At 65.6% G+C, this 13,231-nt stretch overlaps 2 protein-coding genes across 2 annotated transcripts in view; one reads left to right on the top strand and one right to left on the bottom strand.

The window, feature by feature from the left end:
* The first annotated feature begins 203 nt into the window (after positions 1 to 203).
* On the top strand, positions 204 to 6,199 carry GATD1 (glutamine amidotransferase class 1 domain containing 1). Its single transcript, XM_059397824.1, has 8 exons — positions 204 to 310; positions 1,690 to 1,766; positions 2,303 to 2,408; positions 2,763 to 2,870; positions 3,766 to 3,860; positions 4,535 to 4,628; positions 4,780 to 4,891; positions 4,990 to 6,199. The coding sequence occupies exons 1-8, from the start codon at positions 247 to 249 to the stop codon at positions 4,994 to 4,996; spliced, it is 663 nt and encodes a 220-aa protein (XP_059253807.1). The 5' UTR covers positions 204 to 246; the 3' UTR covers positions 4,997 to 6,199.
* Positions 6,200 to 7,582: 1,383 nt separating this feature from the next.
* Positions 7,583 to 13,231, bottom strand: part of TALDO1 (transaldolase 1) — an 8,143-nt gene continuing 2,494 nt past the window's right edge. Inside the window, exons 2-8 of the mRNA XM_059397811.1 lie at positions 12,146 to 12,269; positions 11,149 to 11,256; positions 10,743 to 10,874; positions 8,630 to 8,805; positions 8,271 to 8,468; positions 7,917 to 8,062; positions 7,583 to 7,753 (exon numbers count right to left, since the gene is read on the bottom strand). Coding sequence (XP_059253794.1) covers positions 7,721 to 7,753; positions 7,917 to 8,062; positions 8,271 to 8,468; positions 8,630 to 8,805; positions 10,743 to 10,874; positions 11,149 to 11,256; positions 12,146 to 12,269 — 917 coding nt within the window. The 3' untranslated portion in view covers positions 7,583 to 7,720. The remainder of the gene's footprint in view (positions 7,754 to 7,916; positions 8,063 to 8,270; positions 8,469 to 8,629; positions 8,806 to 10,742; positions 10,875 to 11,148; positions 11,257 to 12,145; positions 12,270 to 13,231) is intronic.

Here is a 13,231-nt window from a genome sequence, read left to right as displayed (position 1 = left end):
GGCGCCGCCCCCCCAGCCCCCCCAGCCGCCCCGCCCCCGGCGCCCCGCCCATCCGCCCGCCCGCCGGGCGCCGCCAGTCCTGGAACCAAGCTAGGGGGCGGCTCCGGGCAAGGGAGACCCGGCGCATGCGCCCGGCGCTGCCCGCGGCCCCACCTCCAGGCGCCGTAGCACGTGACCCGCGGGTCCCGACGCCCTCCCGCGCACGCGCACGCGCACGCGCACGCCGCGCCGGCCCCGGCAGCTGCTATGGCGTCCGAGCGACTCCCGAGCCGGCCCGCCTGCCTCCTCGTGGCCAGCGGCGCCGCGGAGGGTGAGGCTCGCGAGCGTGTGGCGTGGCGGCGGCGGCCCGCCGACCCCGAGCGGTTCGCCCTCGCGGAAGGGGAGCGGCGCCGGCGTCCCTGGCCTCCTGCGGGGGGACCCGGGGCGCGGCGCTCCTGTGCGAGGAGAGCGGGAGCCGCCTCGGGGCGAGGGGCCGGGGCCGCCGGCCGGGGCGCGCTGGGGGCGGTGGGCCGGCGGGGAGCTGCGGGGCCGGCCGGCGCTCCGCGCGCCTGGGCTTGGGCAGCCGGCCGGTGGGGCCCGGGCCTTTCCGCGGGGGTGGCCGTGACCCGCGGCCGGGCCGTGGGGGGCTGGGGGAGCGGCTGACCCGGGGCGGAGAACCCCTCGGTCCTGCCGCGGGAGGTGCCGGGGCGCGGGCGTGCGGGGTCCGCCTGCCTGACCAGCCGGAAGGCGCCCGGTTGAGCGCTTCCCAGGCCCTCGGCTGCGCTTTCTTCGTCCGACGGCAGCGGGGAGCCCGAGGTCGCGTGGCGGAGGGCCCGGGGTCGGGACCGGGCTCCGTCCTGGAGAGGCGGGCGGGTGACCGCCAGGGTGGCTGGTAGGAGTAGGGTAGGGGTGAGGAGGGGTCGACTGGCGGGGCCGCGCCACGGGGAGGGGACACGGCTCTGAGAAGGCCACTAGGGCACTGCGGGCAGGAGAGGGCCCTGCAGAGACCCTGGAGGAGGGGTGAAGCCGGGGTCAAGGAACTGAGGGCAGCATTAGGCAGAGTCCACGCTCAGTGCCTGCGCTCCGCCGTAAGACCCAGGGACGCGCAGGGTGGGCAGAGGGCAAGCTGAGGTCTAGGGATCCGGTCCAGGATTGACAGAAAGCCGGAAAGATGCCCACTGTGCCCGTGTGGGGCCACAGCCCCAGGCAGCTGGGAATGTTTTGGACTGGAAGTGGGCAGAAGAGGGCTGGGAGCTGCACTGGGCGTTGTGGGCAGGGTCCAGGAGCTCTGTGGGCAGCGGCCAAGTGTCCTAAAGTGGGGACGGGGCGAGGCCAGCCCGTGGGGGTCGGGATGCACCCGTGTTCCTGCCCACACTGGGCCGCAGCCCTACATCTGAGGACACAGATCTCGGCCCCTGTTACCTCTCCCGGCTGAGTGCTGGGGGTGGGGGGTTGGCTCCGTGGGTCGCTGTTGGTTCCGTGAGTGCCCCTGGGGACCTTGCATTTGAGTTTGCCTTCTGGAGAGGCTTTTCGTGGCCAGGCTGGGCAGAAAGCCCATCCTGCAGGGGCTGGGGGCTGGGGCTGCTGCCCCAGCATGGTGAGGTGGGGGACCAGGAGACCCTGACGGTGTCTGGAGCGGGGACGGTCATGCCCCTCTTCCTGCCCACAGAGTCCAGTAGTGCCCGATTTAGAGCCGTGTTGACTTTGCAGGTGTGTCTGCCCAGTCCTTCCTTCACTGCTTCACGCTGGCCAGCGCCGCCTTCAACCTACAGGTGGCCACCCCTGGGGTGAGTCCAGCCAGACCCATGGGGTCTGTACCCTTTGGGGGGGTGAGTCTCGGAGGAGTGCTGTCGCTCTCAGGGAGAAGCAGGGAGCCCGAGGCTGGTGTAACTCCCAAGGGAGGTGGTAGGGCTGAGGCTGAGGGCCCCGTTGAGGTGGTCAGGCTCTGGTTCCTGGTTCCTGGGCTCTGGCCCTCCCTTTGGCAAGGGAGACCTTTCGTCAACGGTCAGCCCTGCGTGTGAGAGTGAAGGTGGGGCAGACCTTCCCCCGGGGTCTCTGCTCTTCTCTGGCACGGGACCAGGGGTCACAGCAGCAGTGGGTTACGGGTTTCTCACTTTGCCTCCGTCTGTTGTCACCCCCAGGGGGACAGTGGGTGCACTTTATAGGGGTAGACTGAGGGTCAGCTGGGGCTAGCTGCGGGTGGGGTGTGGCATGGCTGGGTGAGGGGTCTGGGCTGTCCCCAAGCTCTTGTTGGCATTTCAAGCCCCCGTGAGCCAGCAGTGGGGTGCGTGCCACTGACCTGCAGTCCCTGGTGCTCTTACAGGGGAAGACCATGGACTTCGTGGATGTGAATGAGGGTAACGCTCGCTGGGTGCAGGACTTCCGCCTCAAGGCCTACGCCAGCCCTGCCAAGCTGGAGTCCATTGATGGTGAGGGGCCGAGGCTGCTGAGACCTTGGGGCTTTGGGGTGTGGGGGTTCTAGGTGGGTTTGTGGCCTCCACAGTGCTCCCTCGCTCCTGCTTCTGATGTGCTTGGCTTGCCACGATGTGCTGTGACCGTCCGGGACAGCACTCATCCAGAATCCTGGGCCCAGAGTTCTCTGTCTAGAGGAGAGAGGCGGGTGGCGCAGGGCGGAAAAGTCGGGGATGGCTTGTGGGTCTTGGGATCCCTCGTGTGTGTGGGGAGAAATGACAGATGGTGGCCTCTGACTGGTCCTCTTGGGGAGCTGATCCCAGCCAGCACCCTCGCTCTCGGTGACTGCCCTGCCTGGGATCTCCCCGCAGGTGCCCGGTACCACGCCCTCCTGATTCCCAGCTGTCCCGGGGCCCTGGCCGACCTGGCCAGTAGTGGCTCCCTGGCCCGCATCCTCCAGCACTTCCGCTCGGAGAACAGTAGGTGACGTGCGGGACTGGGGTGCGGATGGGGGTACGTAGGTTAATGAGGAACGGGGCTCTGCCAGCAGATGGGAGAGGTCAGTGGGGATGTTTCAGGGCAGATGGGAGGAGCCTCCGATTTTGGCACCAGAGGGCATGGGTACTGGGCTGTCCGCGGGGATGCACACATTCGAAGTGGGGTGCCCCTCAGGTCGCTCCTTCTGTGTGCCATCTGCCTGTGTTCCATGGGGGCCGGTGGCTGCCCCATGCAGCTCCCTCGGAGGTGGGTGGGCAACGTGCTGGCTTTGTTCTTCGTGGGGTTCAGGGTTTGAGGCCAGCGGGGGCTGGGAGGAAGGCTGTGCTGTGGAGATGTGGCTGCGTGGGCCTGATGGGGACAGAATGCTTGTTAGGGACCAGCAGACAGAAACGCAGGAGCTCCACACAGCGTCCTTTGTTAGCCGGAGCAGGGCCTCCCATTCCCAGCGTGGTCTGGACAGAGAGTGATTGTTCCTGGCCACTGCCACCGTGGGAATGCCCGAGCTCCCACCCGACCTCGGGGAGGGCTCTGGGTGACTTTCGGGCAGGGCTGGGGCTCCGGAGGGACGGTGGAGGGACCGTGGAGGGATGGTGTTCGCAGGTGAGCTGCAGCCGAGTAGGGGCGGGGACGTCTGCCACCGCCCGCCACGCCCAGCCATGGGTCTGCTGCGGTCCAGGGTCTGGTCATGGGCCGCCACACCCCGTGACTGCCTGTGTCTGCTCTTTGGCCGAAAATTGAGGAAACAGCTGTGAACCAAGCTTAGTCCCCATGCAGAAGCTGACCGGTGGGGAGGGAGCTCGGAGGCAGGAGGTGTCGGGAGAGGGGCGGGGGCCCCCAGGGGGGTGTCCACGGCCTTAGATCTTCTCTTACTTTCAGAGCCCATCTGCGCGGTTGGCCACGGCGTCGCAGCTCTGTGCTGTGCCACCAATGAGGACCGATCCTGGGTCTTCCAGGGCTACAGCGTCACAGGGGTGAGTGTTGCACAAGGGATGGTCCCTGGCATCAGAGACCTGCATATGTGCCTGAAAACTCAGGGGCTGTCCCCTCTGGCAGGGGGGACAGTCACTTGCCCAGACCGGGACAACAGGCTGGTAGCTATGCTGCTTGCTCTCCCCTCCCCTCCCCTGCTGACAGCCAGGGTGGCCTCCAGGGCGTGGCCTGTGGCTCTGGACATGGGGAGGGAAGCACGGGGGGCTCTTAGTAGGGTACGAGGCAACTTTGGGGTGCCAAGGAAGGAGCTGACATGGTTTTTGTGCCTGTCATGTGGGAGGCCAGGAAGTTTGGGTGCAGGGCCTGGAGTTGGAGAGGGAGCCTGGCCGGACGGGACCCAAGGGAGATCTGACATGCGAGGATTGAAGCCTGACCGTTTGGGGCTGCATGAGGCCAGCTTGGCGGGTGGTGCAGGGGGCTGGGGGAGGAGAGGCGCAGGAGCACCACCTCAGTGTGCGCCCCTGTGACCTCGGGCCAGCTGTCGCCTCTCCACACCCCTCCCGGGGCTCTGTGCCCTGCTCTTCCCCCCATAGTGTGCTGGGGGGGCTCCGCTTGAGGCTGCCTGCTCAGCGCATTTAGGGGCCCTGTGCTGGGGGAGGGCAGTTGTGGGCGCTGTGGTGCCCTGACCTGGGAGTGGGAACCCCCTCCCCAACAGCCGTCCGTGTACGAGCTCGTCAGGGCCCCTGGTTTTGCCCACCTGCCCCTCATCGTGGAGGACTTTGTGAAGGACGCCGGCGCCAGCTTCACTGGTGAGCCGGGGCTGGGGAGACACCGGCCCGGGGCCACAGCTGAGACCCAGGCAGGCTTCCCGGTGCTCGGGGGGGCCCCTGAGAGGGAAGGGGGCGGTTTGCGCCCGGCCGTGAGCCTGCCTGAAGCCCACGCTTTCTGGACGTCCTACAGCCAGTGAGCCGGACGCCGTGCATGTGGTGCTGGACCGCCACCTGGTCACAGGCCAGAATGCCAGCTCCACTGTCCCAGCCGTGCACAACCTGCTCTTTCTCTGCGGTGGCCGGTGAGGAGCCGTGGACGGCATGGGGCATGGGGGGCAGGGTCCTGGTTCCTGACCAGCCTTTTGCTGGAACCTGAGCCTCGACCTGGCCTGTCCTGTAGGAAATGAGATGGCTTCCCACCTGCCAGCGGACACTGCCCCCTCTAGACGACCGGATTCCTCAGGCCTCCAGGGACCCCACCTCCTTGACAGCCCGAGAGTGACTTCTGGATGCCCAGCTGGACTCAGCGGGATTGTTGGGAGGCCTCTGAGAATTAGCCCTGAAGAGTGTCAGCTGTGGGGGAGGGGCCGCCCTCCCCACCCCCAGGCCCCTTGCCTTCCCTGGGGGCAGAGTAGTAGAGGGGCTCAGGGCTGTCAGGTGGTCTCTGAGAATCCCGCATGAGCTCGGCTCGGAGAGTTGGTCTGTGGGAGTCGGCGGTGGGGGTCCCCGTGTTTGTCTTGGATCCTTTGGTCTTCCTGTGCCCAGCTGGCTGCTGCTCCCTTCTGCCTGTCCCTGTCCACCCTGACCGAGTCTGGTGGTGGTGCCAGGACCCCGTTGTGTGTGGTGAGGACAGGGCCCAGGCCTCTGTGCCGCCCCCAACTCCTCTAGGTGTTGGTGGGGGAAGCTGTGGTCCAGCTTCCGTTTGCCCAAGGCCAGGGGGCAGCTTGTGAGGGACACAGGCTCCTGGCCCCCAGGCAGGCCCCAGACCCCTCGGTGCTGAAGGAGCAGCCCTGATTTTTGGGTGTGGGTTCAGAGTGTGACGGTAACACCGTGTGAAGCCATCGCTTCTGATGCTGAAACTGCTGGGTTTTCAGAAAGCAGCACTGCTCGCCCAGAGCCCTGCCCACGTGGCGTGTGGGTTTGCAGCTGCCCCAGAGCTTTCGAGGTAGAGGGACCAAAGTGCGGGTCCTGCTGGCCGGGAGCCTTGGAGCAGTGCTCCTCGGTCTACACCTATGTGTAGAGCCAGGCCTCCACAGGGCTGTGCAGGGGGTGCTCCGTACCGACATGGCCACTCACCCTGCAGGCTCGCGGGCCTCCAGGGGCCGGGCAGGTCCTCTTGCGCCCCGACTTGGCTTGAGCGCTTTGCTGCATCTGACCCCCCTGGAAAGAAGATGGGAAGGAGGCGAGGCCTCCCCCGCGCCACAGAGTGGGGAGATGCAGCCCCGCCCCTCGAGTTTTTCTGAGGGCACCGTGCCAGGAGCTCCTGACGCCATGGCCCCGCTCGCCGGCTCCACTGAGAGGCCTGGGTCCTCCGGGCCTTGGTCACCACCACAGGGTGGTCGACATCTCTAGACGAGCTCTTTTAATTAAAGTTCATGCTTTGTGGGCTCCGTCTCTTGTGATCCGTGAAGCGCTACCAACACTCGCCGAGCTCGGCCAGACAACTCCTGGGTTCGGGTCGGTGCAGGGCGGGGCCCCCCACAGTCCTGCTCCCTGGGTGGCCATGGCAGCTCGGTCCTGGCTTTGCGACATGCAGGGTGCGGGGCTGGGGGCTGCCATCAGGCTTGGCGGGGGTGCCTGCTGCCACTCCAGGGTGTCCCCACGGGCCATCCACCCACCAGAAGTAACAGACGACCCCACAGGAGTGACCCGTGAGCGCCGGGGACAGCAGCGTCCGCCGTAATAGACTTAAATTGTAGTTTCCCTGGTGCAAGCGGCCGTCACTGCCAGACAGCGCCAGTAGCCGTGTGCTAGGACGTCACTTGGCCAGGAAGAGGAATGGGGTCCTGGGAGCATCGTGCAGACTGAATCTGGACGGCGGCCTGCAAAGCCAGACCTCGGGTGTGTGTGAGTCCATTACACAAAACAGAGTCGCTCTCAGAGGGTGAGGGGTGCAAGTGAACATGATGCCTCCTGCTGGGGGCACGGGAACATCCTAAAGCTGGCGTCAGGGCCCCCGGCTGGCTCAGTGGAGCTCACACCTGGGTCTCGGGGGGCAGGGGGAGTCTGTGCCCCGCGTGGGATGTAGATTGCTTCGAACAGTAAAATCTTTAACTCAGTAAATCTCCGTGGTCCGCATGGCTCGAAGTATAAAGATCACCAGCTCGGACATGTGAGCGGGAGGGCCGGCCTGACGTGAGCTCTAGTGCTCGCATGTGTGACCCAGACCTGCAAGTCCTGGGGTGCGGCCTGTTGAGCAGCTGGCCATCTGCCTGCCTGAGTGCTGGGACACAGAGATGCAAAGCCTTGCCTAGGACTTGGACACCCCGCTGCCCCCTGCACACCTTGGGGGCCACACTCAGTGCAGGCCAGACCTGCTGGGGCCAGGCCAGGGTGCCTGCAGTGTGTCCCCTCCCCAAGGCCCTGCACTGTGTTGTGCTGCTCCTGCCCTTGGGAGGTGGCCAAGGGGCCTCTGCAGAGCTAGTTACTAGCCTGGGTGGACAGAGACCGGATGCCAGGGCATCCGGGCATCAGTGTTTGGTCCTTTAGTCTCAGCAGGCCTGTTCCTGACGCCCGGCTCCCTCTGCACAGACCTTGGCAGGCCAGGGCCGGGGGCTGGGGGTGGGGGTGTGTGTGGGAGGGGCCCCCCCACCAAGCCCTTTCCCCCTGCTGCAGGGCACCAGGCAGCAGCAGCTCGAGAGCCTGCACACACCAGTCGTGCCCACGAGGTGGCGCCACCCCCTCCCACGGAGCTGAGCACCAGGGCTGCTGGCAGGGGAAGGGGGTGCTGCACCAGGAAGAGGAGCGGGGCACAAGAGAAGTGACTGCGTGAATGAATTAGGCAAAATTTTATGTTAACTCCATGATCCATCCCTGCCCCAATTGGTAAAAAATGCAAAATTCATCACAAGGCATGTGCAACCGGCCCCGATTCCGATGGCCCAGATCTGTGGCCCGGCTCAGGCATGGCCCTATTTTCCGTTTTCTGTGCCGAACATGCGGCCCTAGAAGGGGAGAAAGGGAGAGCGTGAGAGGCCGGCGCATGTACGTGGCCCCTGCCGCCTGCCAGGGCTGCTGCAGGAGGGCGTCCCGAAGCCGTGGGCCAGAGTCTAGGTGGCCAGGGGAGTGGACACCCCCCAGCTCCACCCCCGCGTGTGGGGCGCTCACCACCAGCATCTGCTCCAGCTTCACGGCGTCGGCAGCAAACTTCCGGATCCCGTCCGAGAGCTTCTCCACCGCCATCTGGTCCTCGTTGTGCAGCCAGCGGAAGGCCTTTTCATCCAGGTGGATCTTCTCCAGGTCGCTGGCCTGTGCTGCAGGGGACAGGCACCGGGGCCTCCCACAGCCGCCCGCACCCCCGTGTGTCCCAGCTCCTGTGGGGTCGGGCTGCCCAGCATCCCAGCAGGGCCCTGGCAAGGCTCCCTCTCCGGGCAAGACACAGGCTGCCTTGGGCTAGTCCCTCACCTCCGCGCTTGGAGACCAGGGTGAAGGCGGCCGCCAGCCAAGGGTCAGAGGGCTTACCCGCCTTGGGCGACAGCACAGGCACCAGCTTGCTGCTGTCCTTGAGCAGCTCGCCCAGGAGCTTGGGCGAGATGGTGAGGAAGTCGCAGCCGGCCAGTGCTTTGATCTCGCCGGTGTTGCGGAAGGAGGCGCCCATGACGATGGTCTTGTAGTCGAACTTCTTGTAGTAGTTGTAGATCTTGGTGACACTCTTCACCCCTGGGGCCGCACACACGGTGTTCCCAATGGCCTTGCGGATGCCGGAGGCAGTGCCCGCCCGGGGTGGGGGCCAGAGCTGCCACGGCTGTGCCCCCTCCACCCAGCTGTACCCCCAGGCTGGCTGCGCGCCTCCCGCCCTGTTCCTTCAACAGGCAGCTCACCCGGGTCCTCCAGGGGCTCATAGGATTTCTTGTCTGTGTTGGCCACGTGCCAGTCGAGGATGCGGCCCACAAAGGGGGAGATGAGGGTCACCCCCGCCTCGGCGCAGGCCACGGCCTGGGCGAAGGAGAAGAGCAGCGTCATGTTGCAGTGGATGCCATGCTGCTCCTCCAGCTCCCTGCGGGGACACGGCGCCCCCGGGTCAGCACAGCGGCTCACGTGTGCAACACCCGCTGGGGCGCTCTGCCTGCTGGGCTTCACTGATAAACCTGTTTCCAAGACAGGCCCCTGAGAACCATGGTGGGTCTCCCCGGGCCAGGCTGGTGCGCCCGGACCCCCAGGGCTGCCGCCAGACACCCCCGAGTCTCCTCCCACCGCAGTGGTGACCTGCAGCTCCCGGGCGCCCCCTGCTGGCCCCCCAATCCACTGGGGTTGAGCCTGGCCGGTAGGGCAGTGCTCACACTGCTGCAAGCTGGGCAGTGGGCTGTCGGCCTGTGCTCAGGCCCCTCTGGCGTGTCTCTATCCACCGGGGACATCGTCAGAGGGACCCATGCCCTGTGGCCTCCCAGCAGCATTCATGAAGCACGGCTGCAGGGAATGCGGACGCGGCGGTGGCAGTGGCACCGGCCTGGGAGCCCTGCAGCAGGGCCAGCCTCTCCCAGGGCTTGTGTGCCTGGTGCAGGTGCCCGCGGGAGGCCTTAGTGGGACCCAGCAGCCATGCTGGTCTGACCCGACCCGTGGGGCGCGCCAGGAGGGTGACTTTATGGAGAGTGTGAGATGGAACAGACTGCAGCAAACAGCCCAGGAGGAGAGACCCTGGGACGAGACCATCCATTCCTCCTCAGCACCGGTTGGCGCGAGACAAAGCCGTGCCAGCCGGGAGGCGGCCCTGGCGGCAAGCGATCCGTGCAGAGCGCTCTGAGCTCACCTGCAAGCAGGTTGTCCTGCACGACCCCGAGGGCCGCTTAGCGCCAAGCAGGGACACCCCCAGCCCCTCTCCCCACCCCACACCACCTTGCACTGCTGACCCTGCTGCGGGGCACATCTGCAGCCTTAGGAAATCGTGTGGCTGTGGCCCCGGGAGTGGCTCAGATGCACCTGGCCCACTCTGATCTGGACCTCCGTTGAGCAGTGTGAGACCGCGGGCACCGCAGCCCGAGACCCTGGCACTGGCAGCCTCCTCTGACTTTGTTTCATTGGCAGATTCTTCCCGGCTTGGCCGCGCTACCCTGGTTTATCTGCTCGAGGACTTAGGAGACTAGCTGCCAGGGGCTCCGGGGAGAGGGTGGGCGTGAGCGGGACCGGCTGACCTGGTGTCAGTAATAACCTCTAGGAGTCTCAGAACAATTTTCCAATCACTGCTGACAAATAGAAAAACTGAGTAACAGAAAAGGAGAGTAGGGCTGCAGAGGGCACCAGCAGGAAGCAGAGGGTCGCCCAAGGGGGGCCAAGCACGGAGGGACTGTCCCACACGGCACCCCCTCCCATGGAGGTGCCCATGGGAGCGAACACGTCTGAACCTGTGCACAGCTGTTCCCAAAAGCACAGTCGTGACAGCCCCAAGAGTGGACACAGCCACGTGTCCACAGAAGGGTGAGTGGACACACAAAACGTGTAGACACGGTGGCACGTTAGCCTGACCAGGGACGCAGCCCTGACAAGTGCCAGCAGGGGAGGGAAGCCAGACACAAAAGGCCGCCTCACGAGATTCTACTGACGTCCAACAAGTGGGCTAGAGAGCCAGAAACAGGGTGGCTGAGCGGCCGCGGGTGCCAGGCGGGCCGGCGAGCGCACGGGCCAAGCACACGCGACGAGACGCCCTCGCCCACCGCTGTGCCGGCGCCGCTCCCCGGGCGAGAACACACGGAGGAAGGCTCCGGGCTGTTCCTCCGCGCACGTGAGGGTTAACGACAAGCTGCTGCTTACAACTGACGAAGACGGGGGAACAGGAGACTGGGGATCCCCCAGGGGCCTTGCTGGTCTCCGGGCAGTGGTGACCCGGACCCCCACGCCGCCCTCTCTGGCCTGAGGGCCGAGGGGGCCTGTGGCCATGCAACCCCAGCCCCAGAAGGGAAGCTGAGCCCCCAGCAGGCCCTTCCTCACGGGGCTCCTTACTTTCCAGCCTGGATCCCTTCCCAGGTGGATGAGAGCTTTACGAGGACCCTGTCCGTGCTGAGCCCAGCTTCCTGGTAGAGCTCGATGAGGCGCCGGGCTCGGGCCACCATGGCCTCCTTGTCAAAGGACAACCTGCAGAAACGAGAGGCCCCCTGTCGAGCCGCGCACCTCGGACGCCCCTGAGGAGGAGCGAGTGGGCGCCCGTAGCCTGCCCAGCCCCATGCGGGGTGCAGCTTCGAGGCCCGCCGCACGGTCCCGTTCCTCCCCGGGATCTGCCCGGCTCGCGCGGGGCAGGAAGGGCCGCCTCGGTTCCTCTGAGGGGAGCGGCCAAGCGCTCGCTGCCGCGGCTGCGTCTCCGCGCCCGATGCGGCTTCTGCCCTCGACCCTCCGGACCCCGAGTCCTTACCGCGCATCTACTTCTGTGGACACACGGCCCGGAATCTTCTTTAATATTTCCGCTCCAAACAACACAAAAAGTTTATCCATAGCATTTGTGATCTGTTCCTCTCGTGACCTGAAATCCAGAGAGACAAATTAGGCCAAAAACGTTGAAGTCCACAGGATTCTACAAAATAAATTCTCCTTCCTTTGCGGCAAATTCCTTTCCCTTCCACCTGGATTCTCCCGACTCGCGGCAAACACACAGCGTGTCGCCCACCACCTTACAGCCATCGAGGCGCACGGCGCGGGGGCGCCGAGGACGTTCACACCGGGCAGCCGGGCCCGCCATCTGCCTCCAAAACTTCACGCCATTCCAGACGGAACCCCTCCGCCTCGTGGCCCCTGACAAGCCTCTAGAGGAGGGAGAGGGGCCGGCTGCGGCGGGCCGTGTGGCGGAGGGCAGGGCGGACTCCCGCTCGCGGCCTGTGCCTCGGTCCCCGCAGGCACCCACCTGGCAGGGCACCGCACCGTCAGCCCCACAGAGACCACGAGCGCCATCAGGAAAAGGCGCAGAGAGGGCGAGTAGAACCGGCCTGTGGTTGCCTAGGGGAGGAGCAGGGGCACCGGGGAACATTCCAGACTGCGCTGTGGTGATGGCTGCACCGCTGAAAAAATTTACCAGAACAAACTGGACTGCACTGGGCGAGTCTTCCTCTAGCAAAGCTGTTGCGCAACGATCAAACGACAGGTCAGTGCTTGCCACGGCTGAGACAATCACCACCAAAGGGGACGAGGGGACTTTTGGGGTGCATCTTAACTGGGGCAGTGTTTACAGGGGTGCACAGTCCTTGAAACAAAATGGGGCACTGAACTGGACACGCCCTGGGCGGTGGCACCACAGGCAAGCAGCGCCGATGAGGCTGGTGAAGACTCCCAGGTCCTGCCCCCGAGCCTAAGAGCGAACCAGCGAGCTGCGCAGCTAAATCCGGGCGCCGGCCGGTGGCGCCCTGCCCCGAGCTTACCCGCCCAGCCTCCGGCCGTAGGCGATGGCCTCCTCCACCAGCCCCTGGTAGGCTGGCATCTGCGCCGCAGCCAGGATCAGGGACGGGTTGGTGGTGGCATCCTGGGGCTTGTACTCGTCGATGGCTGGGAAAGAGGGTGGACAGCAGGAGAGTGAGTGGACGTCTGCTGCAGACGAGCCCCTCCAAGCCCCAGGCAGCCCAGCGGAGGCCAGTGTGTCTTCCAGCCCCCCACAGGGAGCAGCCTCACCTCACAGGCATCGCCCTCCCTGTCCCGGAAGGCTGTTTGCACAACACAACCGCCACTAAGATTAGGGCCAGAGGTCCAGGCGCCCCCAGGGGGAGCTGCCCCTCCCACTGAGGGGGTGGGGCAGCTGGCACAGCTAGGAAGGCACTTCCTGCAGCCCAGCGACCGTGGCAGGTGCCCAGGCCAGCGACAGGGAGGGACGCGTCTGCACCCACGCACGGCTCTCTTCCTTCACTCTCAGTAGCGAGCGGGCAATGCCAGGAACCCGCGGAGCCCCCCTTGGGGGCTCCCCCACGGCCCCTCCCCCTCAAACGCGCACCTGCTCCAGACCATCAGCGGGCTCAGGAAAGCCATTCGGCAAGTTAGTCTTTTCAAAGTACACATTGGTGACAAAACTAGAGACGGAGACCAGGCACTGCCAAGGACAGTGACGGGGGCGCCACCAGGAGCACAAGCAACAGGAGTCTGTCCGTGTTGTAAAACCAGGGCTGGGAATGGACGCCCCACCCCCATTCAGGCTTTCGGCCGCTCAGCGGGGCCAGGCCTGCTGCCTCTTTCCGATGTGGCACTGGTGCCAACTTCCTGGTGCTAACATCACACCCCTGTCACAGAAAATGTCACCACTGGGGCCAGCGGGTGAAGGATTCATGGGACTTGACGGGCTAATTTTGAAACTTCCTGTGAGTCGATATTTCAAAATAGTAACAAGAGAAAGTGCTCTGGGGGCGCCCGGGTGGCTCAGGCCATTAAGCATTCAAGTCTCGTTTTGGCCTTGGGTCATGATCTCAGGGTGGTGAGGTCGAGCCCTGGGTCGGGCTCCACCCCCACGGCCCCTCCCCCTC

This window comes from Mustela nigripes, chromosome 1 (genome assembly GCF_022355385.1).
Source record: "Mustela nigripes isolate SB6536 chromosome 1, MUSNIG.SB6536, whole genome shotgun sequence".
Taxonomy (NCBI): Eukaryota; Metazoa; Chordata; class Mammalia; order Carnivora; family Mustelidae; genus Mustela; species Mustela nigripes.
This window is presented reverse-complemented; position numbering and strand designations above follow the sequence as displayed.